This window comes from Desarmillaria tabescens (genome assembly GCF_030435595.1).
Source record: "Desarmillaria tabescens strain CCBAS 213 chromosome Unknown EV420scaffold_6, whole genome shotgun sequence".
Classification (NCBI taxonomy): Eukaryota; Fungi; Basidiomycota; class Agaricomycetes; order Agaricales; family Physalacriaceae; genus Desarmillaria; species Desarmillaria tabescens.
The window spans coordinates 817,149-844,317 of record NW_026848305.1 but is presented as its reverse complement, the minus strand read 5'-3'; the positions used below and the strand labels follow the sequence as shown (position 1 = coordinate 844,317).

At 47.9% G+C, this 27,169-nt stretch overlaps 11 protein-coding genes across 11 annotated transcripts; 5 read left to right on the top strand and 6 right to left on the bottom strand.

Annotated features, from left to right (window-relative positions):
* Window positions 1-6: 6 nt before the first annotated feature.
* EV420DRAFT_1725400 (Deoxyhypusine hydroxylase) lies at window positions 7-1,451 on the top strand (the record flags this gene model as incomplete). Its single annotated transcript, XM_060479820.1, has 6 exons — window positions 7-157; window positions 207-340; window positions 395-533; window positions 627-858; window positions 913-1,144; window positions 1,198-1,451. The coding sequence occupies 6 exons, from the start codon at window positions 7-9 to the stop codon at window positions 1,267-1,269; spliced, it is 960 nt and encodes a 319-aa protein (XP_060335620.1). The 3' UTR covers window positions 1,270-1,451.
* Window positions 1,380-3,103, bottom strand: EV420DRAFT_1047546 (mitochondrial carrier domain-containing protein). Its single transcript, XM_060465515.1, has 8 exons — window positions 3,081-3,103; window positions 2,997-3,029; window positions 2,691-2,936; window positions 2,557-2,635; window positions 2,360-2,505; window positions 2,250-2,313; window positions 1,582-2,201; window positions 1,380-1,522 (listed from the first exon to the last, which is right to left on the bottom strand). Exons 3-7 carry the CDS (start codon window positions 2,760-2,762, stop codon window positions 1,633-1,635), a joined length of 930 nt encoding a protein of 309 aa, XP_060335619.1. The 5' UTR covers window positions 2,763-2,936; window positions 2,997-3,029; window positions 3,081-3,103; the 3' UTR covers window positions 1,380-1,522; window positions 1,582-1,632.
* A 306-nt stretch (window positions 3,104-3,409) lies between these two features.
* EV420DRAFT_1638053 (Alpha/Beta hydrolase protein) lies at window positions 3,410-4,408 on the bottom strand (the record flags this gene model as incomplete). The annotated part of the gene is made up of 1 exon (XM_060476787.1): window positions 3,410-4,408. The coding sequence occupies one exon, from the start codon at window positions 4,406-4,408 to the stop codon at window positions 3,410-3,412; it is 999 nt and encodes a 332-aa protein (XP_060335618.1).
* A 939-nt stretch (window positions 4,409-5,347) lies between these two features.
* On the bottom strand, window positions 5,348-7,281 carry EV420DRAFT_1516690 (uncharacterized protein). The gene is made up of 13 exons (XM_060471957.1): window positions 7,115-7,281; window positions 7,038-7,062; window positions 6,903-6,984; window positions 6,751-6,854; window positions 6,677-6,690; window positions 6,516-6,624; window positions 6,396-6,463; window positions 6,271-6,344; window positions 6,100-6,158; window positions 5,980-6,047; window positions 5,758-5,925; window positions 5,557-5,710; window positions 5,348-5,492 (listed from the first exon to the last, which is right to left on the bottom strand). Exons 4-12 carry the CDS (start codon window positions 6,803-6,805, stop codon window positions 5,558-5,560), a joined length of 768 nt encoding a protein of 255 aa, XP_060335617.1. The 5' UTR covers window positions 6,806-6,854; window positions 6,903-6,984; window positions 7,038-7,062; window positions 7,115-7,281; the 3' UTR covers window positions 5,348-5,492; window position 5,557.
* Window positions 7,282-8,063: 782 nt separating this feature from the next.
* EV420DRAFT_1725380 (uncharacterized protein) lies at window positions 8,064-12,654 on the top strand (the record flags this gene model as incomplete). Its single annotated transcript, XM_060479819.1, has 9 exons — window positions 8,064-9,179; window positions 9,229-10,156; window positions 10,227-10,264; window positions 10,316-10,373; window positions 10,482-10,938; window positions 10,988-11,435; window positions 11,485-12,029; window positions 12,082-12,362; window positions 12,410-12,654. The coding sequence occupies exons 1-9, from the start codon at window positions 8,217-8,219 to the stop codon at window positions 12,652-12,654; spliced, it is 3,963 nt and encodes a 1,320-aa protein (XP_060335616.1). The 5' UTR covers window positions 8,064-8,216.
* A 2,079-nt stretch (window positions 12,655-14,733) lies between these two features.
* On the top strand, window positions 14,734-16,601 carry EV420DRAFT_1328406 (CFS1-like protein; the record flags this gene model as incomplete). The annotated part of the gene is made up of 8 exons (XM_060468783.1): window positions 14,734-14,952; window positions 15,013-15,175; window positions 15,232-15,822; window positions 15,874-15,972; window positions 16,028-16,282; window positions 16,343-16,349; window positions 16,399-16,439; window positions 16,492-16,601. 8 exons carry the CDS (start codon window positions 14,734-14,736, stop codon window positions 16,551-16,553), a joined length of 1,437 nt encoding a protein of 478 aa, XP_060335615.1. The 3' UTR covers window positions 16,554-16,601.
* Window positions 16,602-21,281, bottom strand: EV420DRAFT_1744857 (uncharacterized protein). Its single transcript, XM_060480110.1, has 10 exons — window positions 21,131-21,281; window positions 20,434-21,080; window positions 20,162-20,388; window positions 19,124-20,110; window positions 18,553-19,055; window positions 18,379-18,501; window positions 18,043-18,322; window positions 17,704-17,979; window positions 17,020-17,644; window positions 16,602-16,897 (listed from the first exon to the last, which is right to left on the bottom strand). The coding sequence occupies exons 2-10, from the start codon at window positions 21,014-21,016 to the stop codon at window positions 16,680-16,682; spliced, it is 3,822 nt and encodes a 1,273-aa protein (XP_060335614.1). The 5' UTR covers window positions 21,017-21,080; window positions 21,131-21,281; the 3' UTR covers window positions 16,602-16,679.
* Window positions 21,282-21,409: 128 nt separating this feature from the next.
* Window positions 21,410-22,575, top strand: EV420DRAFT_1516633 (uncharacterized protein). Its single transcript, XM_060471956.1, has 6 exons — window positions 21,410-21,569; window positions 21,610-21,856; window positions 21,912-21,960; window positions 21,986-22,010; window positions 22,082-22,174; window positions 22,264-22,575. Exons 1-6 carry the CDS (start codon window positions 21,467-21,469, stop codon window positions 22,338-22,340), a joined length of 594 nt encoding a protein of 197 aa, XP_060335613.1. The 5' UTR covers window positions 21,410-21,466; the 3' UTR covers window positions 22,341-22,575.
* A 387-nt stretch (window positions 22,576-22,962) lies between these two features.
* EV420DRAFT_1475950 (uncharacterized protein) lies at window positions 22,963-23,533 on the top strand (the record flags this gene model as incomplete). The annotated part of the gene is made up of 4 exons (XM_060469303.1): window positions 22,963-23,122; window positions 23,174-23,263; window positions 23,320-23,415; window positions 23,472-23,533. The coding sequence occupies 4 exons, from the start codon at window positions 22,963-22,965 to the stop codon at window positions 23,531-23,533; spliced, it is 408 nt and encodes a 135-aa protein (XP_060335612.1).
* A 149-nt stretch (window positions 23,534-23,682) lies between these two features.
* On the bottom strand, window positions 23,683-24,866 carry EV420DRAFT_1046526 (Emopamil-binding protein). Its single transcript, XM_060465513.1, has 6 exons — window positions 24,568-24,866; window positions 24,403-24,505; window positions 24,162-24,345; window positions 24,025-24,106; window positions 23,941-23,954; window positions 23,683-23,885 (listed from the first exon to the last, which is right to left on the bottom strand). The coding sequence occupies exons 1-6, from the start codon at window positions 24,709-24,711 to the stop codon at window positions 23,789-23,791; spliced, it is 624 nt and encodes a 207-aa protein (XP_060335611.1). The 5' UTR covers window positions 24,712-24,866; the 3' UTR covers window positions 23,683-23,788.
* Window positions 24,867-25,299: 433 nt separating this feature from the next.
* EV420DRAFT_1516624 (uncharacterized protein) lies at window positions 25,300-27,123 on the bottom strand. The gene is made up of 7 exons (XM_060471955.1): window positions 26,750-27,123; window positions 26,668-26,689; window positions 26,339-26,509; window positions 26,082-26,278; window positions 25,773-26,031; window positions 25,444-25,714; window positions 25,300-25,385 (listed from the first exon to the last, which is right to left on the bottom strand). Exons 1-7 carry the CDS (start codon window positions 27,085-27,087, stop codon window positions 25,336-25,338), a joined length of 1,308 nt encoding a protein of 435 aa, XP_060335610.1. The 5' UTR covers window positions 27,088-27,123; the 3' UTR covers window positions 25,300-25,335.
* Between the last annotated feature and the right edge of the window lie 46 nt (window positions 27,124-27,169).

Genomic DNA, 27,169 nt, shown 5'->3' with positions numbered 1-27,169 from the left:
TCTGTCATGGCCATCACGGTTTCTCCAGCCGAGCTTAAGAATCTGGAAGACGTTCTCCTCAATACCCAAGGAAACGTCCTTCTACACAACCGTTTCCGTGCCCTATTCACCCTAAAGTCGCTCAAATCAGAAGAGGCGATCCGGATAATATCCGATGGTGAGCGCCTTGTCGACTCCATGCTACATCTTCACTAAATCACTGATAGGATTCAAGGATGAATCGGCTCTCCTTAAGCACGAACTGGCATATTGCTTAGGCCAGATCCAAAAACCGTCGGCCTTACCGATCTTGGAATCGGTGCTTGCAGATACCACAGAGGACCCGATGGTACGGCACGAGGTGTGTTGCTCCTTTTTTGCTTGACGACCATGCCTAATGCTTTCCTTGAGTAAGGCAGCCGAAGCCATGGGTGCCATTTCTGCCCCGCAATCCATCCCAGTCTTGAAAAAGTACTTGTCGGATTCAAATCAGAGCGTTAGGGAAACCTGCGAGATTGCCATTGCCAGAATCGAATGGGACAACTCAGAAGAAGGTCAGCTGCATAAAGCTGCTGCCAAGGACGAGGAAACTATTCCGTATGCTCTTCTAGATCTCTTCTTGGCACGCAAAAACTAATGAAATCCAGAGCATATCTTGTCAATTGACCCAGCACCTCCTACGTCTGGCCTGATTGCTGGTGTACCCAAACCCGAAGATGTAACCGAGTCTAACATCAATGACTTGCGTTCAAAGCTTCTTAACAAGGAGCTACCTCTATTTGAACGATATCGAGCCATGTTCGCGCTTCGAAATATAGGTACACCCTTGGCGGTAGATGCTCTTGCCGCCGGATTCGTCGACGACAGTGCTCTGCTCAAGTAAGATCCGTTGTTGTCATCCAAACGAGCCTAAATCTAATTTTTTCTACGCAGACACGAGATTGCCTTTGTATTTGGACAACTGCTGTCTCCTCACTCAGTGCCTTGTCTGCTTGAGATCCTAAAAGACTCGCAAGAATCTGACATGGTTCGCCATGAAGCTGCTGAAGCCCTTGGTGGTATCGGTACTCCTGAAGTGTTGCCTCATCTGAGAGAGTGGATGACACGAGAAGATTCGCCTCGCGTAGTGCGAGAAAGTTGTCAAGTTGCCATAGACATGTGGGAGGTATGTCTCGTGTCTCAGCTGTTTATCCTTGCCACTCACTGAGCACTTGGCAGTATGAAAACTCTAACGAGTTTCAGTATGCTAATGGACTTGACTCCACATCGTCTGTAACTGTCGGCGCCTAATGTTTTCAAAAGTTCTCAAGGGGGTGACTATTCAATAACAAGAAGACGTGTACTTTGTGTAATCTGTATATCACTGTTTACTCTTGCGTGTAGTCTACACAAAATGGTCGGGATGCACGGAAGCCAGCAAAAAGAATGTGACCAGCTGCGGAGAATATGGTTCAAACTAGACGCCGATGTGCACTATCCTATAAGCAGCAGGTTCAAGCCATAATATAAAAGACCTTAGTGCCTGAATGCCGGAAAAGTTTATCTTCACCAACATAGTTAATAGGAGATTAGTAGGTCCAGATACAGTACTCACACACTTACTTGGGTGTAGCAAAACCACGAAGAAAACGGTGCTTCAAAAGGTTCGACGTTTTATATGTCTAGCAGTTTCTTCGTGGCCTGCCAAACAGATAGCGATATACTGTGCATCGGAACCTGCTTTACCAGCCCTATCCCCAATCCCGTATAGAAGCCCCTCCATCCACTCGTACGCTGTATCGTTACCACCGTCTCCCATATACCATAAGCGCGCTGAGATCCACTTGCATGGCCGCTAGCCTGCTGTATCCGCCTTACCACCTCAAGAGGATATGTGGCAATCTGAGCGGTTGTGCCAGCTATAGCTCCGATGATCAAATGTAGCTTGTGTTGATTAGCTGCGCGAAAAGCAGGAGAAAGCCGTTCGCGGCTGCCCTGGTTGAGTGTCTCCCATACCAGAAAAATCCCACCACGATATGGAACGGTGCCAGCAAGAGTAACGATAAACCCGCGATAAAAATTTCGAAGACCACCTGGGACAAGAGGAGTATGATGCAGGTGTTCTTTGTATATGCTGCGTATCAGAGTCAAGAGCGTCGGCTGGAGACTGGAATGCTGTGTAGCAACAGCCATTCGTACGCGGACAAGTTCGAAAGGATATGTAATTGGTAACGCAGAAACACCTATATCCGCAGCTCAGAATGGTTTCAGCTTCTTGAAAAAGATCTTACCAGCGATAGAACCAGCTACAAGCCTCCGAAAAGTTGTTTGGTCGGAAGGGGTAGGCATAAGGATCTAATTATGTTGTGAGAAACAGTCTAGTTTACGGCTACATACATACCTTGGAAGCGGTGTCATACACCGTGTAACCAAGGGCTGCATGTGGGACAGCTCTCGAAAGGGTCAATGAATTCCCTCGATAAAGCGCCAGAAATCCTTGCGTCCGAACAATATGCTCTAGTGCATTGTACGCGCCGCGCCAACTACCTAGGTATTCGTCAGATTAATCTTTCACGAGACGACAATTAGCTAACATACCCGAGAAACGGGTGAACTCCCGATTCTGCGTTTGAAATAGAATCTTGATACGTTCGAGAGGCGCGACGGCGGTCTTTGCCTGTAGTGACAGTCAGGATTATTGCTGGAAATCGAGAACCGAGTCAGTGACGTACAACGCCGCCAGCAAATCCCCCAGCGAGAGCGGATCTGATGTAATAATCTGTTTTTGATATTTTCGTGTTCATATTTTCCAACTACGGCCTTTCCATTTGAGAGGAAATGATTAAAGCAGGACCATCATAGGCTGAAGGAACATGGTGGAGGCAAGAAGCCAGGAGGGGAAAGCCGATCACCCTACGTACAAATTTAATGCTTCGTGTACCTTTTCTTTCCGGCCCTTATGAAACCAAAAAATGAGCCTGATTATATGTTGAGTAATTCGGAGCTGGATGCTGTTCCGACTTGAAAAAAATACGTACATTCTCCTCATTGACTCTTGACTGACTCCGCGGCTTAAGAGGAATTAGGTTAGTGCTAGACGACCCGAAGTACTGGCAGCATACCAACTCACAACGGCATTCTCGCGATTGAGAGTAGAAGGCATCAGCTACTGGCCCCACCTCGGGTTTCCTGTTGTTCTTTTCTGTCTCCAGCGGACGTTTACATCTATTGAATTGACCCCACTAAACGGTAGAGAGCCTGATGCGTGAGCGCGTTGGTAATCATATCTAGCTATCTACTGCAATGAACATTAAGCGGACCCAAAATATAGATAATGTAAGGTACTAATGGGAGTATAGTGAATTGAACTCTGATGTTTGTATCCAGACTCAAGCAGGGAAGAAGCTACTAGATAAAACATTGATCAAGATAAGGCGGTTGCTTAGCACATTCAAGGGTGAGATGCGGCGTCCTTAGCTCCTTCAACCACCTCAATAAACTCCGTCCAGATATCCCTTGAATGATACGTCGTCGATATATGCCCACCTGGCACCCACTTTAACCGAGAATTACGGTAATTCTCTGCTAGCCATTTTGCCATGTCTGGGCCCAAGTCGTCTTCCGACGAAGCGACGATGAACAAAGGACGTCGTGTATGTTCTTCGCTAAGAGAATCAGGGCGGAAACCCCAGTCTGAAGAAAGAACATCAGACATTTCCATGAAACCTTCCGACGTCTTCGCCATGCTTGAGACCGCATCTTCAGCCGTCTCCCGCTCCAGCTGTCCCTCTGGCACCCCTTCTGTTTCCTTCCATTTCAAAAAAGCCTCTCGTTCTTGCGCGCTAGCCCTGTCGAATAGATTCTTCCGGATGAAGGCTTCAGCTTTATCCACGGTCTTCAATTGCCATTTGGTCAATGTGGCCGCTAGACGGGGAACGAACCGCATTGGAACTGTCTGTGAAGGAGCACCCATTGATACATAGATGGGCCATTTCATGTTTTTTGCGTAGCCTTTGTGCCATCGAAAAGGGGAAAATGGTACTAGAAGTAGGCATCCTACAATCTTCCGACCTAGAGGGAACGTATCGAAGGGCGAACCATATAAAATTTGTGCAGGGACGCTGCCAAATGATCCTCCCGCAACGTAGATCCTGAGATTGTCGCTGTGGGGGTGGAGCTGATTTATCAACTCGGTAAAATCAGAAAGCAAAGTCGCGACATAAGGCTGGTTCTTCCGACGAGGTGTCGAGTTACCCCATCCCGGAAGCGTCGGCGTCACATAGTGAACTCCGAGGTCTCGAAGAGCGGACGACATGCGACTGGCTCTCCCAATTCCGCAGGTTCCATGAAAGAAGACGACGACAACGGAACTAGCAGGGTCGCCGTTGTCGGCATAAGCTAACGTTCTGCCGTCAGAGAGCGTCAGCAACTTTTCGTGTGGTTCTATCATAGGTGTGGTGGGAAAAGGGTCGAACTAAGCATTGGATGTACTTGTACTTGCCCTTGACAAGGATCGCCTTCAAGCTCCGAGTCCGCAGTTTCGCCGGCTCGTGCTCGAGGCGCGGCTAGAATGTGACCGTGAGGCTGTGCACTCGAGGCGTTCAGGAGCAGCAAGCTCAGCTGCTTCCGATGCCTGGTTTGCTGGCGAAATACACTGAGTGAAGGAAATGTTCGAATTCGTTGAAGATCGACCGACACGCGAATAAAGGATGGTCGTATAAATATGAAAAACCCAGGCGACGGTGAATGATCGCTTTGGCGGGACGCGGTCACGCGGCCCGTCCAGTATTTATCAAACCTTCGAATGATCAACGAAATAGTAACTCTCTTCCATGAATGGTGAGCATTCCTGAATCCCAGGTGGATATACATACGGATTTTCTCCAAGGAGAGGGTGTCAGAACGAGGGCTGCAGCCTGCGACATGGGAAACATTCTATCAACATAGCGAGGGCCGCGAGAAAACGAGGAATTTTCATACACAACCCGACAACACCATGAGATACTTCCTGAACGCATTTCCAATTTTTGAATAGAGATGGTGGATCAAAATCAGAAGTTCAAGATGCTTCGGGAGAGTGAAGAGTTGATGCCACACTGCTTGGTGAATGCCAAGGCTCGTGTGTGGGTAGCTCTCCCGATAACCGCAAACTCTGTGTACGAACAGTAGAACTTCTTGGTATCAATGTTCGCGAGGGTTCTCCCGCTGGAAGATTCCAGGGTATCACAGAAATCTGACAACGTAAGTGATATAGTTTGCGCTGAAAGACTCAAGCCTCATTGTATATAAGGTGTAGTTGTTGCTGTATTGTTCGGCCAAAAATCCGGTTGATGCGATGGGCAAGCATCAAATCTAATTCCAGACTTCCACAGCGTCAATACAGTTGAGTGTACGCAGCGAAACACTTCCCCCCCGATGCCGTGAAAGAAGGGCATCGAGGCAGTGCAAAGCAAGTATGGAACAGATCCTAAGTATACGACTTACGTTCAGGCCTTGATCAGTACAGAAACAGGTACCAGTGTCATAAATAGATACTATACATTACAATGAATCAAACTCTAGCTAGAGCACACTGGAAAATAGAGCAAAACGACTTACTCTATGAAGAGTGCTCGAATTTTGCAGCAGACAAAGGCGGAAGAACTTCCTCTTGCGAATAGGAAACTGCAGAACGTCTACGCTTCGCCTCTTCTTCGGTGTAGTCCCGCATTTCATGGGACTCAACATGGACGACTACGCCATTAATGTCAGCCTATACCCAATGAGCACTAGGTCCAGAACATATAGTATGAGACGCACTTTGTGACGTTCGGTAGAAGACATAACATGAGGAAGAGAATCGCCTTGACTACCAAATGTTGCATCTCCGCCAAACTTCCACCCCCCACGGGAGTTCAGGCTACTCATCATGGAGTTGGTGTACAGTTTGGAAAGCGGGAAGTTGAAGATGAGATGGGTACCAGTAGGCTACATGAAATTTCATCGACCTATTAATAATCATCGCAATATCCAACGACTCACGTCCACCAAGTAGAAGATTAAATCTAATAGCGCGCAAACGGAGGTGACAAGACCGGTCTGCATTGTAACTGAGAGAACGATTTGAGGGACATGTAATCGTCTTGTGGAGTAGTCACCCACGGCGTATAAGGCGATCGACCAGTTCATCGGAGGCTCTAAAACCGGTTTTATGTTTTCTCTGGAATTATACAGCACACATGGCGATTAAAGCGCAAGCAAGTGGGTCCGGAGAACTTACCCTAGAAGAAAATACATTGAGAGAGGTGGTTTCAGGTCGATTAGAAAACTTACAGATGCCAGACCATGATGACAGTAATTAATATATCGGCGAAACAATCAGCAGCAAGCCAAAGAATCACGACAGACTGGTTGATAAAGTAAGAGATCGTACGGACATTTCATGAGGCACGCGATACCTTGAAATTGCGGAATAATGTGAAGCGAGGCTGGAAGCCTACTTCTACGGCTGTTGCTACTCCGCCGCCTCGTGTAAGGCGTAAGCGACGTTCAATAAGCAGCATAGTCGATCAACGTACTTCCTCCTGCTAGAGCAGCCAAAATTATGGTGACAACGAACCAATGGTTGTTGGTCAGGACTCTGACTCTCCACGCAAAGAACGCTTGAACCATAGCAGCGATGATACCCTAAAAGAAAAGTGGTTCAGTGCGTTCGACCAAGCGTCAGTAATCGACTGACCGTAAGAGCAGGATCTAGACAAGATACGAGGCAGTGTGATTATTGAATCGGCGCAAAAGTTTGAAGCGACTAACCTGTAGCAAAAACTAGGAATGGGTTCAGAAAAGGCACTTTCGTTAGCTCGATCATATGCTAATATGCTCACCCCAGTCGGCAGTTCCAAGAAATGCATCATCACCTGAACTTCTGTTAGCAATATAAACGTGTCAGTTGGTTATTGACTTGCCAAAGTGCACAATGAGAGACCTATACATGTACACAAAGTCGAAGACTGTGTTAAGGGTGTCAGCGAAAAATATTACGGCAACCTAACAACCTGTCAGGACTGGATTATCGTCATTTCAGCAAGACGATTACTGACATAGACCTTGATCCAGGTTTTGTCTCTGTGACAGAGTCAGAGAGGAGAGACCGAAAGAAAATGGTGGAGTAATATACTTTTTGTAGGTGACGTAGTAGAGGTAGACCTGGGTGATCATGATCCCGTAGAGAAGGACATTGAAGACGAAGCCAATGAGCATAGGTCCATGACTGACATGTCAGCGTAAATCAATGAGGGAATGAGAGAATGCAAAGGCTTACGCTACTTCTGCTGGTGTCTTCATGGCGATACAATCATGGGCGGATTAGACGATGCTCTCCAGACGCTCAGACCTATTTATGAGGTAGGTCCGGTAAGTTAACAGTCGAAATAGCTCAAGGTTTCCCAATATGTTCGGTACCGCTGCTGTGTTAGCTGATGAGGTCTTAGCTCCGAATTCGGGCGCTCACTGTCAGCTTCACAGTTTGAGTGGAGTAACCACAAACAGCACCTGACGAAGGAAGGTTAATTGAGGACTAAATTCAGACTCGGGGTAGTACACACCCAATGAGTATTTAGAAACTGTGTAACAGTTGATGTTGATGCGCCGATTACCTTCGTACCCGGAACTATACGCAGCGATGAATATCGAAACAGTAATAGGATCATGAAAAAGACTATTTGGAGACCTAATAAATCTAGCTAGACGTCTCGATAGCGGTCATAAATTGTATTCTGTCAAGGCAAAATAGAAGAAAATGAAGCAGTATGCAAGCGTTGTTCCAACTTGAAGGTGTTGACACCGATTCTTCAAGTTGATCTGTCAGACGTTGGTTAGAGTTTCTACTAAGACGAAACATCTGACAGGAAGCTAACCAAAAAAAAATTCAAAGCCAATGTGTCTGTGACTGTTTGTAAGCACTTGATTGCTGCATTCTGGTGTAGTTCAGAGAGCTCGTGGCTAGCGCTCAGCTTGGGCGGGGAACGCTGCCGAATCATCGGCCGGCTACACCCGAGTAAACAGAACCAAGCTACGCGTACGCGTTGAACAATGACCGTGTTGACGACGTCACAATCGTCTTGTCACAATGGACTGGGAGATTTGTCCAGTCACGCCTTCTTCTCTCCTCATTTCCTACCAAAGCCAGCTCCGCCTGTTGAAGTCATCCAGGCCCGCTGCCTTTCTACTCACTTTCTTGAGTCACTCGTCCTCTGCAGCGACGAGCACGCGCTCTAACTATGTCTCTTCCTACACCTCCCAGCACATCGCATCGCGCCGACAAAGAAAATCGTCCTATAGCCTCATCGTCGCGTGTGATATGGTCGCCTACCGACAAAATCCACCCTCTTTCTAATCTACCACGCATTCCACAAATTCGCAGCGCGTCCAGGGACCATCCAACGAAGTCGATCTTGAAGAAACCGACGCGTTTATCTCCTATTCCAGAGACGAGCAAGCGAGAGATCACCCCAGAGCCCGGCTCTCCCCAGGAGGACGACAAGTATTTGATGACACCGCTGTCGAAAATTGTGGCTTCTGATCCCCCAATGTCGGACCTCATCGAATCCTACTCGATCTTAACTGCAAGACTTCGGTCTTGTGTTCATGATCCGGATGAAGTCAAGTCATCGTGGCCTCTTTTCAACCCACTGAGAGACCACCGGGAGAAACTTGCCAATGCTATCGTCAGAGACGTAGGAAGGGCGCTGGTGGATCCTCTGGAGGGGGCATTGTCGGAGAAAGACCATAACAGAGCGTTCCTCCCATCACCGCAGAACAGTCCTAAGAAGAAGAAAGGAATGAACGCCGAACAGGTGAAATATGCTCGCGATCTGTGCACAACCAGCCATGCCGTCATCAAGCTTCTGGGTTTCGTTCTTACACTGCCACCTATTTTTGAGATCTTCACGGGTGCGTTGTTCATTTTTTTTAATGATAACAAGATGCTCAAGGCCGTCGATATAGACACAGAGCTGCGTTCTGTGCTGACAAGTGTCCTAGCGATACCACTTGCCAAAGAGCTTCCTACGCTATATACGCGCAAAACATGTGCGCTATCTATCTGGCTCATTCAAGTCCAGCGACTTCCTGCAGAAGTTCTCGAGCCCGCTGCAGATCGAATTGCATATGCGCTCTCACGTGGCATCGATGGAGAGTTAGGGAAAGAGGGTAAAAAGGGTTCTGCAAATGATGGGCTAAGGGTGCGTTTCTTCTTTGGTCGCTTTACAGTTGTCTGAATGCTCCTGCTAGGCCATCCATGACCTATCTTTGCACCAACCCTCAATATTTGTTCCTGCGTTTGCGAAGATTATTCCATCTGTCTTCACAAACCTACTTAGTCCCAGCATCGTTCTACGTGTGCAAGCCTGCCACGCCCTTGGAGGCCTTGCCTTGGCAAGCTCGGTCCTTCCCTCATCGGAAGTACACTCAGAACTTTCAGAAAGTGTCGCAACATTCCTCACAACTATCCCTCCTAAACCTTCACCATCCAAAAGTAAAGATTCTACTGTTCCTGCTGAAGCTCCCATCGTTCGAACGCTGCGAACAACACTTAGTGCCACAGACCCCTTACATGTTGCTCATGGACCGGTTTGGGGCCTTCACATCCTGGCCAGCTTCCTAACCCTGCTTCGTTCTCGGACCTACGATGATCAAACGGTATTCCATATCATCTCCGCCCTCTTTCAACTACCAATGAGACACAAGAAGAATTCTGTTCGAGGGCTGCTATGCGTCGTCTGGCGCGTCATTACCTGGGTCTATTTCCAACCTCGCCTTCCCCTGTCTGATGAATCAACTTCGAAGACTGGCTCTACACACCGACTAGTATCTTTGCGAGAAAATTGGTGGAAGTTCGTGAAGACGATCGTGTCGATGCACGCAGGCATTAGTTCCCTCGCCGCCTTGTTTGCTAGTGGCGCCGCCTCCGAGGTTATGGACCGGGCCGTTGACCTACTCGAGCATATGATCCTTAAGCGCGATTCGACCTTTAGAGACGCCCTTGCAGTTATGAGGCAGCTCATCGGCTTCGAGGCACCCGACGTCGAATGGAACTGGAGCCTTTTGACGCCGCAGTCACTGTTCTCCTCTAATCCCGGCCTTCTTACAGTCGACTTTAAGGCTTTGCAGACCGCTGTTTCCCCATTGTATGATGAATGTGCAGGTGTCCATGACATACGTTCTTTGAGCAAGGAGGACTTGATAGACGGTCGCATATTGACTGACTTTCTTTGACCTTTGGCGGAAAGGCATCGCATGCTTCGGTCTAAACGACGAAGAGACAGTAGTAAGATGCTTGATCCCTCTTATTTTTGAGGAGTTACTAATTTATGGATAGTCTGAAATCACATTGACTTGGAAGTATCTCCTCAATGCCCATTTGATCACACACGAAGGTATGTATATGCACCTATTTTATTCGTTCTGGCACTGAAACGTCACCTCAGAGTCTGAGTCCCATGCAATAAACTGAAGTGGCTCAAATGGCCATCGAACTTTGGAAGATATCCTCAAAGACTCAAATGCGATGGTGCATGCTCCTTCTCCTTCATCTTCTCCACTTAGTACCCCTGCCAAAAAACCTCCTTGCACTCCTGTTGCTCTCCACAAACTCAAAGTTGCTCAAGATCTATGGGCAGTCATACGCGAGTTGATTCCAAAGGATAACCTACGTGAGGCAAACCGTCTTCTCGCTTGTTTGATGAAGCATGAGGCTGACCTGACGGATGGCGACGAGCTTGTCAGAAAGGAGTGGGCTTCATTATGTGCTCAAGTCGCTGTGGTCTGCGAATTGGATGAACTCAAAGCTTTCTGGTCATATGTAGTAGACGCAGAGATACCCGCATGGAAGTGGAATTGGTCTGAAACCGTTAGGAGCATCGTCTGGAAAGCTTTCGCCGACGCCTGGCACCAGGAAGGCACTTGGGAGAGCATCATCGTCCTCCTAAATGTACCATTTTTGTGAGTCCTATCTCTGGTGCCTAAGCAGGAGATTAACGCATGTTTTCAGGCGCGAACACATTTGGGATCTAACCGATAAAGACTTCCGGACCTGGGAATCCCTTCTCGGCGTTGGCGTAGAAAAGGCATTCGACTATGGCATGGATGCTTCTGAGTTCATCGACTCGGTCGCTGCAAGTGTCTCCCAGAACCTGGACCCCACTGTCACGTCAGCGACAAGGATAACGGATGCCCTTATATCTCGTGTGGACATGTCAGACGTTCGGCAGATACCTGCATCACTAGTTGACCTTGTCAATGAGACACTACGAACAAGTTATCCTCCGGAGCCGAGCAATATGACGACATCGCTGTGGATGGTTAGGTCCATGCTTCGCATGCTAGAGACCTGTCCGTCCGAATTGATCTCTAGTATCCTTAATGCCTTGCAAGAAGGGCTGTCTTTGTGGATATCGGATGAGTTCAAAGCATTCAAGCCATCGGACTATTCTGGCGATGTAAGCTCCGCTATCTGCGCCATACTTCTTCTGTTCTTACTCTCCATAGATCCTGTCGTTGTATGAAGTGGTTCTCATGTCCATGCAAAGCCTTCCGCACGACCTCGAGAACCTTGCACACTTCGATGCACTCATCGAAGCCGCTTTTTACGGACGCGAAGATAAACCTCAAGGAATATTTGACGCCTTCACCGATTTCTGGCAGGAAACATTCTCGATGAAGATTCCGCTGAGCGACTGGCCTCAAAAGGTTCGAGCATTCTTCGGTATATGCGAACCCCCAGTGGGAGCAGACCTAGTCGAGGGGATATTGCATGATGCATCTCCTTCAAAAGAAGTCGAAGAAACGTCTCTCGGGTTGATTATGTTCACAACTCCTCCCTCATCTCCCATTCGAACCCCTGCACGCCCTCACAAATCTCCAGCAGCGTTTTCCCGACATACTGACATCATGCTATGCACCCCGGAGTCTCCTACCGTTTCCGGGAGAGTTTCTCGTCGATCAAGCGCGAGCAAGAAAGCTGAAGTCGGTCGACAACAAAGAGAATGTACCACTCAAGACGCCATCCACACGGTCTACCAAAGGCAAACGTCGTTTGTCAAGCGACGGGAATGAGGGGCCAACGCCAAAGAAACGCAAATCTAGGCATGCGGTCAAGGGATCTCCAAGTAGTGAAGATGAGGACCGCGAAACTCTGGCTGTGTCGTCGCCTAGTTCCGACGTGTTTTCCTCTGGTGGCTCAAGTCCGGGAAAAAGGAAAAGGATTATCATGGAATCCGTTGAAGTTCCAACATTGAGAGAGGTTATTCGTAGGCGGTTGGCCGGGACGCCGAAAAGCCTTGGTTTGTCACCTTCAGGATCATTCGATGACATGCTCTTCCGTGAGACTGGAAGGAAGCATTCGAGTTCTGGGCCCAACGGTAGTGGTACGTTTTTCTATTCTTTGCGTGAACATGACTAATCGTGCATACAGACGACTCTGTTTCCTCCCCCACGACAGAACCCGCTTCCTCTGATGATGATCCGCATTATGGGCAGGTCACTCCCCACCATCTCATTTCACCTGACATCCCATCCCGCCGGAGTGAAGACGAAGACGACAGACACAACCATGACCCTCCCAGTGATGACTCGATTTTGTGTCCTAGTCCGACCAAAGACGTAATCCAACGACGACTACAAAGACGGTCGTCAGGGTCTCCAAAAACACTTTATTGATCAGGTCCGATTCATTCGCTTTGAACATGATCATTTGCTTTGTATTTTATCGCTTTAAATTATTGTCTTGTTCATTCTTCGTTACTTGCATACCTGTACATGTTCAAGCTGTAGTTTTGTTCTACATTTTTTGGTCTAGTCAATTTCAATCAAATTCGCTGTAGCGGATGTTACGGAAGAGATTGACAAACAGAACCAATCATCAAGCTATTGCTTCCGCGGTAGCAACCGCCTCTTCTATGTACCACCACTAGTGCTCTCCCTCTCCCTCTACATTCTATCCTCTCATGGCTGTGAAATTCAAACAGTCTAGCACGTTTATTATCTTCTCCCGTGTGCTCCGGCTCTGCTTGATACTGGACCACTACTCATTAGTGTTCGATTTTAGGACCCTTTAACGAAACTGCGAATCGCAAAGTCTTATTCTGGAATGAAGATCCCAAGAAGGATCTTGTTTTCAAAGCCGAGGTTGAAATATCTAATCCGAAGGTACTATCTAGATTCTATAGGACTGGAAGGACGTCACATAGACCGGTTCACAGGGCCAAGAATACACTATCACCCCAAGCACGGGACGAGTCGAGCCCAATAAGAGCATCAGACTTACATGTACGGTCGACTTAACTCCGATATGCTATCTCGGAGGTGAATCGATGCTCCAGTGACGAGGCATGCCATGACAGAAGACCCCGGACCGTGCACAGACTTGTTCAAACTCAAGAGCTGTCTCATCGCACCGACCACGAAGATCAAAGACTTGGGCTCATATGTACGTCCATCTGTTGCCTCTGCGTTCTTCGTTGATTGGTTTGTTTCAGTGGGATGGGAAACGCAAGAGTTCAAGCGAGGTACATGTTCAACATCTGCGGTTGACTTGGCTGCAGGATCCAAATAGCGAAGCAGGAAATGCCGTGAAAGTGGAACCTGAAAGCGCCATTGTCATTCCTAGTGGGTTTGCCCGTTGTTAATGATGTTCGTCTTTGTGTTGATATATTGTGTAAGCCAATGCCCAGATCCACGCTATCCCAAGTGGTGGCTTTGAGATTCACAACCCAAGATCCAATTGGATCTTGTACAGACTTGTGGTTACGAATAAGGTGATTCACTCCTGCTCTCTCTCTCTGTCTGATCGCGTGTCCAATATCTTCAGGGTTTCACGTTCACAGATCCAACTGAAGGGCTGGTTCGGCCTTCGGAGACACGCGAATTTCAAGGTGCGCCTTATGGAACTCATCGAGACTGCGTGTTGAGATAAGCATGTTCAGTTCGCTGTCGTGCTGGAACTTATTTGAGACCCCTGGATAAACTTGTGATATTAACCGCGGAGCTACCCTCAAGTGTTGACGTGACCCAACTAAAACAACTAAGACGCGTATCAGATATTGTAAGTCCCTTGTCAATGAAACACCCTTCGGGACTAATGTTCCTAGTGGCTCCATGAGAGGAATCTGGGGGTCAATCACCATACACTGAGGGTTGTAGAGGGCCAGGTACAGAAGGAGTCGAGAATTGAAGATGAAGAGGCGGAGCTGCTTATGGACTGTTCGGAAGAAGAGGAACTGGGTGAGTTGGATATTCACGACGATGATATTAATGTGAAACGATCGAGCTGGTTATCAAAAGCGATAAGTAGATTCCGTTGAGTTATGTTTTTGTTGACTGGGATTCGCAGAATGAACGCATGATAATGATTATATATTTTACGGAGTGCATGCCTGCAATGTTTTTCATGCGTAACATTGGAAACCACTGTATGAACACCGAGAACACCGAATCAAGTCCGATCAGCTCTCTTCATCGATCGAAGTTCGAACGTCATGGCGCTACTGGCTAATCATCACAGCTCCTTCCTTTGCATCTTCTCCTCTACCCACCATGTCCAAGCAACTCCTCAATACCCCGTCTAAACATCCTTTTTCTCTCTCTGGTCTCGCCGACAAGACTTGGAATTTTCTTTCAGAATTCCGCTTTCCGTACGGCATGGGCTCCTCTTACTGGCCTCGCTCAAATGGCAACCATGTCGTGCGCAGTGTTCTCTCTTACTTCTGCCTATAGTAACGTGTGCCATTTTATAGGTTAATGCAGCGTGTCAACAAAGGCAGCTTTCGTGTGCTGACCTACACAGGTGTCCATACGTTCCCCCACGCGGGCCCCAAGAGCCCTGCAGAACGTACTGCAGAACTTCGTGTTGTTAACGACGTCTTTTGGATTCGTCTTTGCACCATGGGAGACCTCGGATTTGCTGAAGCCTATATGTACGGCGACGTCGAGTGTGACGACTTGGTCTCTCTGTTCCACGTACGTATACGGGCTTCTGATCGGTTCTGCATCAACGTTTACAACTCTTAACGACCCAAGATATTCTTAGACAATAGGGATAACCTCTCCAACATGAACTCTAAAGCATCGTATCTATTCACCTTACCTCAAAAAATTACATCATATCGATTCCTCAATACCATTAGCAACTCTCGTTCCAACATATCAGCGCACTATGATATCTCGAACGACATGTTTGCCGGTATACGTTGATTATACTCCGTGTCAACAAAAGTTGATCAATCTTATGTTTGACAGGCTTCCTATCCGAGGACATGACTTACTCATGTGCCATTTTTGAAGACCTTGATGGTGACCTGAAGAGTGGTGCTGATCATCGGCTTTTTAGTGGTGCTGAAGGCCTTCAGCGGCTGAGCTCTGAGGAGCAAATGCCCACGGAGATCATAAACGATCGCCTTCTTATGTCTGAGAACGATCCGCTTTACCGTGCGCAGATGCGTAAGCTCACTCACATCATCAAAAAAGCGAAAATTATGCCGGGTCATAGAGTGCTCGAGATTGGAAGTGGCTGGTGCTCCATGGCGATTCTCATTGCTCAGACTATACCTGATACGACCGTTGATACCTTGACGCTGTCGGTAGAGCAACAAACACTGGCACGTCAACGAATCCAGGAAGTTGGTCTACAAGATAGAATCTCGGTCCATCTGATGGACTATAGAAACATGCCCGCAGAGTGGGAAGCAGCGTTTGACAGATTCATCAGCGTTGAGATGATAGAGGCCGTGGGAAAAGAGTTTTTGGTAACATACTGGGAACAAGTCGATTGGGCATTGAAGAAGAAAGGAGCTGTTGGCGTTGTCCAGGTTATAACAATACCAGAAGCTCGTGAGTCCGTTGTTATGCCAGCCGAATTTAGGCTGATCTATGTTCCTCAAGGATTTGAACGTTATATGCGCGAAGTTGATTTTATACGCAAATGGGTAAGTCATTACCAGGGTGAAAGTTCCCCGCAGCTAAGCTCACGAACCGTTCAGAGTATGCCCGTTTCTCATAATTTTGTATGAGTATTCATATCGTGTCTTGCGTGCAGTTTTCCCCGGCGGGTTTTTGCCGACCCTGGTTCTTCTCTTTGAAACCCTGCAAACAGGTTCGAATGGGAGCCTCATCGTAGATTCAGTCAGCAATATCGGACCTCATTACGCACGAACGTTACGTGAATGGCGGAAACGCTTTCTTCTGGCCTTTGAAAGCAAGATTGTCCCTGCGTTACAGAGACAGTATCCCGACGTCATGTCCGGTCCCAATGGCAGGTCTCAGATTGAAGTCTTCAAACGAAAGTGGATATGTAAGTAAAAATTGTCTATGCCAGAAACTGTTCTAACGTTTGTTCAATCTCGCGTCCTAGATTATTAGTAAGTGTTCTTTACTCACAGCCTTATCCGCAAATCTCATCTGCATAAGTTGCTACTGCGAAGTAGGATTTACCACCCGTACGCTAGGCGGTACGTTCGCTGTACATCTTTTGAATTAATCTTATTCACATTACCACAATAGATCATATAATTTCCTTTACACGAGAAGGATGCCAGGAGTATGGGTGTGATACATACGAGTAGCTGATGTATAGTGATTAATTTGATGAACACCATTTAAGACGTTGCCATACATTTATAATGTGATATACATTGCACAGGTCTGGCTCCAGTTATTGAACAGAGGAGTTAAAGCATTTCCCCATCTGCTCAAGTATCCTTCCTACTAAGAGTGTGAACCAGGTGCTGCGCCTCCATCAAAGCTTCTCTCTGCATGGGAGCGTCACCGCTAAAGGCAGTGCACGCCCGACGCAGAGCATCTAGCGCAGCAGGAGTGCTCGAATTAGCCGGCGTGGTCTGATTGCGCCGTAGTGGCGGTCGGTCTTCAGCTGAGGATGCCGGAAGAGGTTCGGTAAGATGTCGCCCAGCTAAAGGACGAGGTGTTTGAAATACACGTGAAGAACCTCGAAGAGACGTGTGAGTGCAGGGATACAAGACACCGGGAATAACTGACTGGGTTTCAATGTCTTGGAACCAATGAAGGGCGAACCTATGTCCTCATGGCCATGATCATCAGAAAATTCTCCAACAACCACCGACATTTCAGAAAGAGCCTTAGGCATGGACAGAAATGAAACTGTACCTGCTTCGGCATGCTCTTCATAAGCGTCATTAACGATGGGTGCCTCCTCATCTAAATCCATAGAGAAAGAATCTTGGGAGGAAGGCCCAGGTGTCATCAATTGGCTCTCACGACTTCTATGTGCCGTAGACGCGGTGTATCGTGGGATGACAACACCCTCAAAGACTTGCTTCCTACTCGCACCTGGAGGCGAATATGGAAACGCTCCAGCACCAGCTAGAATCTTCCGCTTCTTTGCTTGATTGTCACCGTCTGAGTTTGAAGGACTAGAACGTTTCAAGGAGGGCAAAAATTCACGAGGCTCAGGAGATGGCGTAGCGGGCGCTTCAGTTCCAACAGGGCTAGACTGAGGGGGTAAAAACGGAAGTGGAGCTGCCGGAGAAGAGGATACGTTTGATGATCCTGCAGGCTCAGGATATTCTTCGAGATAGACAAGCCTCGGAGTGCTGTTTGAAGCCCGACCCCGCCGGGAGCTATCTAATGGTATAGAGTGCCCACTGTGCGGGTCCGAGTCAGGTACGATAGAACAGGGCTGAGGAACGTTGAAAACATGTCATGAGCTATCGCCTAATCTCAACTTCTGCCACGTACGGTAAACTGTGATTCTGGGAGGCCATCACCAACAAGCTGGCTATTGATATCGTTTAGAACGGACAAACATTTCACGATAGGTGGGGGATAACGCCCATAGAATTCTTTGACGTCCCGGTAGGTGGCGCACCAAAACCTTGTAAAGGCGGCCGGCCCGAGGCCCGAATGATCGTGGCAGAAGCCACAAGCGAGAAATGCGGACAGTTTATCGAGAACAGAAATCGATAATTCGTGCTTATGCAACATATCAAGTGGCCGGCAATACAATTGACGTATCTGAATGGATGCATATGGCATAACTTAGACACCGAATGGAGCCAGAGACCGGAAGGGACGTACCAGTTCTTCGTGATCGGCGGAGGAGAGTATGTTAGATTCATCTGCTATCCATAATTGGAGAGACTGCTGGAAGGATGTAACAATGTTGAGAATAGAAGACGAAGACGGTATCATCTGGCCGAGAAAACGTAAGGTTTGAAGGCATAACGGTAAAGCATCAGCAGGAGGGGGGTAAAGGGCTGAGAGATTTTCATCGGCGACTTGGAGAACACGGTTGGACAAATCGATAGTGCCTGCAGTAATGAAAAGTGTCAAGAACTGCTTCGGATCGATATACGACCTGTGTTGACTGAGTTGTAATTGCCGGGAAGTTGCGAGCTCAATTTCACCACTTACTTAGAATAATTATCCTCGAGAATATCGGACACTAATTTACTCGATGAAACAGCTGCCTTAGATGTCGTCTTGGAAAGAAGCTCTCGCCATATTTCGAGATCATTATTTGTCGTCGGCCATTTCCTGGGAATCGTATGAAATTGGTGGCCTAAAAACAGCCGGGATAAGACTCACCCAAAAGACACCTTCAACAAAGTAACGAGGACATGTTCCGAAAGGAGATCGACATCCTTCCACTTGCGAGCTAGAACACGCCACAGCCGCATTGTAACACCCGGTTCGGAGCTCATGATGTCTCCTAGAATACCGAATTCGTTGCAACGAGAAACATCTAAGGAAGCCGCCAAGTCCTCGCAAAGGTTTGCCCACGCTGAGTGGAGATCTGGGGTGTCTGCAGGACACTGAATTGCAAGAATCTTCTTCAACAGATCTTCTGCAAGCCCGTGGAGCCAGGGATCAGAGAAGACGTTCTTGGCTACTGACCATAGGCTAGAAACGAATCTTAGTGACCGAGTAAGTGCCTCGACACTTCCATTGGGTCCTGACGTTGGAAGAAAGCCGGACATGGTGCTCAATACCTGACCTGTGAAGCCGGACGATGTCGTCAGGTGTACTCCACCCTGTGTTAACTGTGTTTGGACTAAAAGCAACGACTGCCAGGTCCCGATGAGATTTTTCTAGATGCAGAAAATTGCAGTCAGTCCCAGACAAATAAAAGAACAAATTATAAAATCAATCAACCCACAAGTAGAGCAGTATCGGGGTCCCGCAAGACCGCAGTAGATGCGGTTATCCAGATATCGATCAAGACGTCCCATTTCCGGATAATATCCTCTTCGGAAAGTTGCCAGAGTAAATGAGGCGATTGCTTGTTCATCGCCTCGACAACAGATGAAATAGTCTTTGACGTTGCGTTTAGTATGGTACCATCGAGGAGCTCTAGGGGTAGATAGGATTTGACGGCCGGAATGTCTTTTCCCGGCAGAGATGACGTTCCAATGGAGCCAAGCACCTGGCTCAAGAGAAAAATACCATCGGCGCGTGTCGGGACATGATCACTAGACACCATCTTTTCAAGGACCGACAGCGCTCGCGAAACGCCTTCGGTGGATCCATCCTCAGCGTTAAGTACGGCAGCCATGATGGCCTCCCCGATACCGCCTTTCAGCTCTTCTTGAACGACAAGAAAGGCCTTCTCAACAGTTTCTTCGGCCCGGGGGGTATCCGACATTGTCCTCATTTCAAGCACAGACGAGAAGGCCCAGACAAGGCACTTCCAAACAATAGGCTGAAGTCTTTTCAGCCGTTGCTGTGAGGGGGCTTCTGAAAGCGTCTTCACGAATAGAACGATCGACGGACGATGCGTTAGAGCGCCATAGTCGGATAATACGATGAGCGAGGAAATAGCGACTAGCGACCACCCGGGGTTCTGTGTTTCAACCGCACGTTTGGGACTGAGAGCAGTCCTGATGTCCCCCAACTCAGACTGCTTAGCTGTTAGTGAGGAATACTCAGCGATGAAGTCGCGGATCTTGGCTGCGATAGACTGGAAATCTTCCACAAACGCTGAGCCATTTTCGAGTTTTGCTGCGGCGAGACGGCTTATAATGCGGGTAACGAGCAGCCGGTATTCAAAATTGGGGGCGAGCAGGAAAAGAAGAAGGTTCGAGAAGAACGGGAGAAGCGAAGGCGCGATTTCGGCCTTGTAGTTGGTGACGAGCTTGAGTATTATCTTGGGGGGTTGTATTAGCATGATTGAATACAAACTTGAAGTAATAGTAACCTTCAAACTATTGGTACGATTTTGGCTCTTCTCGGTACCACTACTGAGCGCCTGCCTAGCAAGTATTGCCACTGTGGGGGCATACGGGCTAAGTACATCGGGAGGCAAGGTCTGACTGCTCAGTATCCATAATATAAAGTCGCGGACACGCTGAGGGTTTGGAGAGGGAAGTTTTTGCGCCAGATATACTGGTGTGATCTCGCCTAAGAGGGATCGGAGCTCTCCAGCTGTCGACAGATCAGATAATTCACACACATAGGCAAAAGGCCTACCTGTGAATTGTTTATATAGAGGCCTCATAGAAAATATATCCGACAATAGTCTCAAGGTATTGTTAGTCAAGGAATAGTACGCTTCCAAGGCTGTCAGTGCTTGTTCGTTTGTTGGTGTCTTCAAGCCGGTGAGAGCTTCCAGGGAAGGTTCAGTCAATATAAGCTTGATGTCTCTTCGCATAGCTTGAACTATTGATGATGAGGCCTTGCGGATAACGGCGAGAGAGGGATGGGCTTGGGTTTCGTCGTTGATAGCATCTGCATCGGTGCGGATCCTATTAGCAAGTTCGGTATAAGCTTCATTTAGATCCGTGTAAGAAACTTCAGCTTGAGGGCTTAAAGACTTGACAAGGGTCGATACTGAAGAGTCGTAATATTTCCTAGGATTAGAAAGGGGCGAGGGTGGCATAGGAATTGTGGCGCAACTGGAAACGTCTTGATCTTGTTCTACGATCCCGGATTGAGGAGTAGAGTTGAATGGTCGCAGTGTAGAAGATTGTTCGTGAGGTTGTTTCAACAATGGCGGGGGAGTATTGATGGGGATGTTCTCCTTGTCGAGAGACTTGGTAGAAACAATACGCATGTCAATTGGGGAGTATGGTAGCAGCGGAGAGGGGGTTGGTAGATGAGGGGGGAGTTTTATTGCACTAAGGCGCAGTAAGCGACGGTTTTATTCAAAAATTGGATGAATGCTGACCTTTATGTGGCTCCGGGATGTGAAGAATGAACATATAATAATATATATGTGAGACACGACCACCTCGTCAATTATGTGCAGAAAAGAAACTATGAACAATGAAAAAGACAATACCAAGACATGGGTATATCGACTTGCTGGCAGTACGAGGTCAGGCCGCCATCAAGCCGCGCAATAAACGAAGACCGACATCACGTCACAGTCGCGCATTTAGTCACGTGCCATATTCTATTTCTGGATAGTGTGTGACAAGTCGTCTCACCATTTCGAAATTCATTAGCAGCCGAACGTTTCCAACCGCGAGCAACAATTCACCAACAGTTCTCCATTTTTGATATGACAATTTTTTCACCATGTCTCGCACAAGTATTACCTGCCAAATTACTTGATAATGAAGTATTTCTGTCAGGCAAAACCGATCAATGTTTAATTCTATTAGGTGTGTCACTGTCCCTTCTTACCCTTCCAACCATCATTAGCACTTTTCAACTTGGAACTCACGCTGGCCATGATGTTTCAATTTCTCGCTTTCTTCATTGCTACTCTTTACGCTTTCGCCGTTCTCAGTCTTCCTATCACCGCTGAAGCTGCCCGTCTGCCTGCTGTTTATCGTTCTGAGCAACGCGACCGCCCTGCGATATCCCGCCGAGATGTATACAGTCCGAAAATCACGAATCCTACTGCTTGTACGACGTGGTTCAACGGTTCGCGTGTTTCTGTTACGTGGTATATCCCTTCTCGCGCCGTCTATCCATTAGGCTTATTCCAAGACACCGTTTAGGGATACAAGTAAACCACCGCAAAATATCACGAATGAGGAAGGGAAAATCGTGCTGGGCTTCATTAATGGCCAAGATGACTGACGAGCACCTGAATATGTGTATGTACCTTGCTATGCTCCGTTCCGTGTACCATCTCTAAGGATTCTCCTACCTCTTCTTTACCTAATAGCTAATCCACTCGCCGAAGGGTTTGATATCATGGCTGGTACCATATCATTCCTTGTGCCCGACGTAACGCCTGGACATGGTTACATCGTCGTCCGTGAGTTGCCTTGGTGCCTTGGTTCTTTTAGCCTTTCCACTTGACTCATGTTCGGGCTTTTCAGTCTTGGGAGATTCTGGAAATCGCAGTCCTGAATTCACAGATTAGCGCGCAGGCTGAGGCTAGTGACGTGCTTGAAGAGGCTACCTGTGCAGTGGGAATCTAAGGGTAACGCTGTGCTCTAAGTAACGACAGTGATCCCGATATTGGAGCTGGATGAGCTAGTTGTCTTCGTCGATGCACTGTTGATCGGACTCTCTGCCTCCGTGTGACCACCTGCTCGCATTCATTGGAGCGTATGAGATTAGTGGTACGACTCTAGACAGCTTCTCTGTGCAGGACCGCAAAGCATCTCTATACTGAATACTGCTAGCATGCTGTTGGTCGAGAATCACTCCGGGAACTATTCAAATTGCCTACTCGACAATACCGCCTGCGGTGTTTAGTGCCTGATAAAAGTGATTTGCAGTCAGCAGTCTCATTCACTCTCCGTTGTAGAGAAGTATGCCTATCGTCCAGAGCGCTGGCCTGGTCTGCTCTATGTACCTTGGCGATAATTCTGAATGTATTCACTGACAGATTCTTGCTTCAATATTGTGCTCACGGATGTCTACCGTCAGAAGCAAAGTAGTCTTCTTTTGATTCTACGCCGAGCAGCCTAATACGGCAAAATGCGTAATATTGAGAAGCGCGACTGAGTATAAATGGGCTGACCAGTCGATCTACAACTTTACCTTGCCCTTTCACCTCCTACCACCACCACCGTCTCAGTGAATCCTCACTCAACCATGTTCTCCTTCATTACTGTCCTTTTCGCCTTTTTCCTCGCCGTCGTCGTCGCCTATCCAACGTCCAAGTCGCAGGAGCTCATGGTCTGGAACCCTACTATCACCTCGCCCACCTCGTCCACCAATTGGTGCGCTGGCACTCAACATAATGTAACCTGGGGTACGCCATTCTCCTCATTGAGCGTATTTCTATAGCGCCAACATGTTGCAGACACGACGGGTATGCCTGAAGATGTGAAGAACACCACAGGTCTGCTGTTGTTGGGACACCAGACCGAAGACAGCGAGAATCTTGACATCCGTAAGCCTCCGTCATCTCCTTGTGGGCATTTGCTAACGTCGTCATGTACGTTGCAGACCGTCCCTTGGCTGCCAACTTTCCTCTGAGTTTAGGTTGGGTAATGTGTACAATGCCGAATAACACCGCACCTCGGCCAGACTATATGGTCGTTCGTAAGTTTTGCCACCTTGGAACGTCTAGCTACCTCATTCTGACTATCCTCTGGCAGTCTTTGGAGATTCTGGGAACACGTCGCCTCCCTTTAACGTTACCCAACCTCTCACCCAGTGAAATCATCTATCTTACCTTCGGGCTCTTCAACGGGCTTTATTAATACTTCCAAAGAAGTCTTCTTACTAGTCACAGGTTTCGCTTTATTGGACTAATTACCTACTCACTCTAGTCAGCGTTTGCATTCGTAGTTAATACTTTCTTGCACAGTTTTCGTCTCTGTTACATTTTCAACTTTTCTTTTGTCCAATGTCATAAGTAGTTTTGGGTTGCAATCAAATACAAATCAGGGTATTATATCTAAGTTGCTCCCTTCTACGCATTCTTAGTCTTGGTCGGAACTTGAGCGCGTACTGCCTTCGCAATATGGGAGTAGGAATCAACCATCAGCCAAATGGGTATCAAGACCCAGCTAAACAAACAGCAATTAGAAATTTCCGGCGCCCACAGGGAAAAGAAACAGGTACATCAGATTCATGAACTATTCAGACGCGTCAAAACGCAAGTCAGCCAAGATTAGTCCCCGAAAAGAGATAAGATAAGCTTGCCACAAGATAAACCCATAAGTGCAGGGCATTCGAAGTATTCAGATTCGGACTTCCGGTAAGCCATTCCGGGCAAAAAGTCATCCAACTAAGGTTCGTGTAAGTGCTTCTGTGACATCGGAAGCGAACCACAACCGACGTACCCTCCATACAATTCGGCAGTGCTCAACACTACTATCCAGTAATGCCTCGCAGGGTCATTAGAGACAAGCTGCTTCAGAATGTAACAACAAAGCGGCCCAGCGCCTAATACGGTGAGAATTTCCAGCGACACGACTGTCGGTTCCGAGAATCCCCAACGGAAATCAGCCTTGGCATATTCCTTCCCTAAAAGCCAGGGACATTGGAGTTTCACGGAGAAAAACGAATGGTAATAGTACGCACACATTTCCGCAAGGGGGCCTTCGCTCAGGTTAACCTGGCGCCCGAAGGTAGAGTAGTACAGGAACGACCCTTCGTATAGGAAATGGATCAATGCGTCAAAGGCCTAGAAGGAAAAACGACATTCATTTCGGGATTATGAGGCGCAGCAACCAATTCAACGCTCACCAGCCACACGAAGGTGAATCGGTCCTTGAAGGTCGCATTCTGCGGTAAGAGGGTCTTGGCACCCGTGTAAGCGGTCAACGCGATTCCTGCCACTCCGGCAAGGGAAAACAAGGACGTTGTAGTGAACAAGTCGCTTGCGGACATCGTGTACTTACTTTTTTACTCAGTGGTGCGAGACGGAGTTGTTTCTGCGGTCGTGATGCGGGGAAAAGTGTCACGATTTTTCGGAGTCCCAAATGGAGTTAGTGTTCTGTACAGATAATTCTGTGGAGATGGATAGATACCGTAATGACAACTGGCGCGTCTCGCGTCTGTACTTTCCCAAATGCATGTACATAATACGGTGTTCATTAAACCTACATTAAAAGTGGCGATGTATATAGAAGAACTGATTAAAAAAATCCAGTCACAAAAAATACATAGAAACACAAACTATGAAACGCGTCGAAGGCAATAGGTCGACGTCTTATCACTTAACCGTTCTTCCTTCTAATGTTTGGACAATATACAAGCTCCTCACATCACGACATCCCCCGGACCACGGACAGGAACAGGGGTAATAGCCACATCACTGTCAATTGTAACAGAAGAGTTGTATGTCGAGCCTTCTGATTGCCCGGCTCCTTGAGCAGAAGCGAGAGGAGCCCCCGGAGACACTTCTGTCGCCGACAGAGCACTCGATCCCTCCGAAGGCGCAGGAGGAGCCGCTGTCGGTCCGGTCATCTCTGTTTGAGGGCTTCCGAAAATATGATTGACTGCGAACCAATATTAGAACGCCTTAACAGCCAACGGTAGCAACTTACATTCTTTAGCGTGATCTAGAAACAACAAGGCACATTAACCCGAGAATCCACGGTCAACGATGTCGTTACTTACCAACATCCGTCTGACGAGAACACCGACTGCTATCGGGACAATCTTCCCTGCCGGGAATCTGGCCCTCTGCAACGCCCTTCTGTCTTTCTCGTAGCCACCAATCTTTCAGGCCCCACAGTAAAACCTCCGTCGCACAAGCTCTGCAGATTTTCTGACGCGGAGCTGCCGGATCAGGATCCGTCCCTGCGGCCACCGGGTGAACATCCCTGAAAAGTTCTAGCTTTAATAACGGTTGAAATCCATGGGGCTGTGATTGAATATGGGTGACGATCTGTCCATTGATATGTTTGAGATTAAATTCAAGATTGCAACAAAACGAGGCAACAAACATCACGGTATATGTTCTTCGGCATTATCCTGCGAATGGCAAGGTAATCCAGCATGAAGTCGACTTCAATATGGTTGTCGTTGAAACATTCATAAACTTCGGGTGATTGAACAAAGTCGGTAAGGTCTGCCATTGAATGCAGTTGCTGAGCGGCCAAAGGTGCTGCAATGCATCGTCCCGGTACTCCGATCCCACAGAATGATACTTGACAAAAGTCGCATTTGGTAGTCGTAGGGGCTTGCAAAGCGAGTAGATTCTCACTGTACAGTCCCTTAGAGACAACAATGATTCTAAGGCACGAGACACTCACCAATTCCCACAATTAGCGTGGCCCGGAGGTGTACCCTCATCCAAGTGCCATGCATGTTCAGCGTCTGTATCGGGGTCTGGAACTGGTTGAGGGCAAGTGTAGCCAAACATGTTTCCTGGTGTACAATGTGGGCATGGACGTGCATAGTCGCTCTGGTTGAGATTCGGTTCTGGGGACGCTTCCCGTGGAGGAGGAATCTAATACAAATGATGCATGCTAATTAGCAAGAGGTATGCCGTAACCGAGAGGGTACGCACGCGCATGGATGTCCCAGCACTGTATACTTCATCTGCCTGTTGTCGCTCGCGTTCTGCGCGAATTCTACTGGGTGCAGCACGCAGTAGGACGTCTATGACTGTCTGCAAAGGTCGCGAGGGGGTGACGATAGTAGAAACTCCACGGCATGCTGGGCAGTTGGTACCTCCATTCTAGATACTCAAGTCAGTCCAACGCATGCAAAGAACGAAGCCAGGATCCAAAGAAACGACATCGAGTGGCAGCGATGCGATAGCATTCCGAGTGCGTCGAAGAGCCATAATGAAAGAAAGAACAAGGAATGCCGTTTGGCGTAAGGGATTGTACTCACCCGAATCCAGAGCATGCAGCAACTGTGAAAGCAGAACAGTCAGTATCCATGATTCGTTGTCGATGTTCAATGATAGGCGTACCTTCCACAGAAGAAATGCTGGCAGGGAGAAACGATGACCGGCCTGTACAAGAGTTCGGAGCAACAACCACACTGTAGCTCTTGTGCTAATTCATCAACAAAGACAGCGCCGTTAATGGCGACAGCTTGGCTGGATGATTCATTGGGCGAAGCGACCGGGCCCGCCTCTATGCTCCGATTGTCTCCTTTGGCTCGCTTCCGACTGGTATCGTCTAGTAAACCCTCGAACGATGACGACGCCCTTCGCTTGAGTCCTTGACTCGATGGTGGTGGGACCACAGGTTCGTTCTCGACCTCCATAGTATCAGTAGCAGTGCTTGTCGGGTTGTCTTCAGACATGGGATCAGGTGCCGTCGTCGTACAACGTAAAAGTAGAGTAGTGAGTCGGTCACGCTAATTAACTCTTAATGCTAGATAGCCA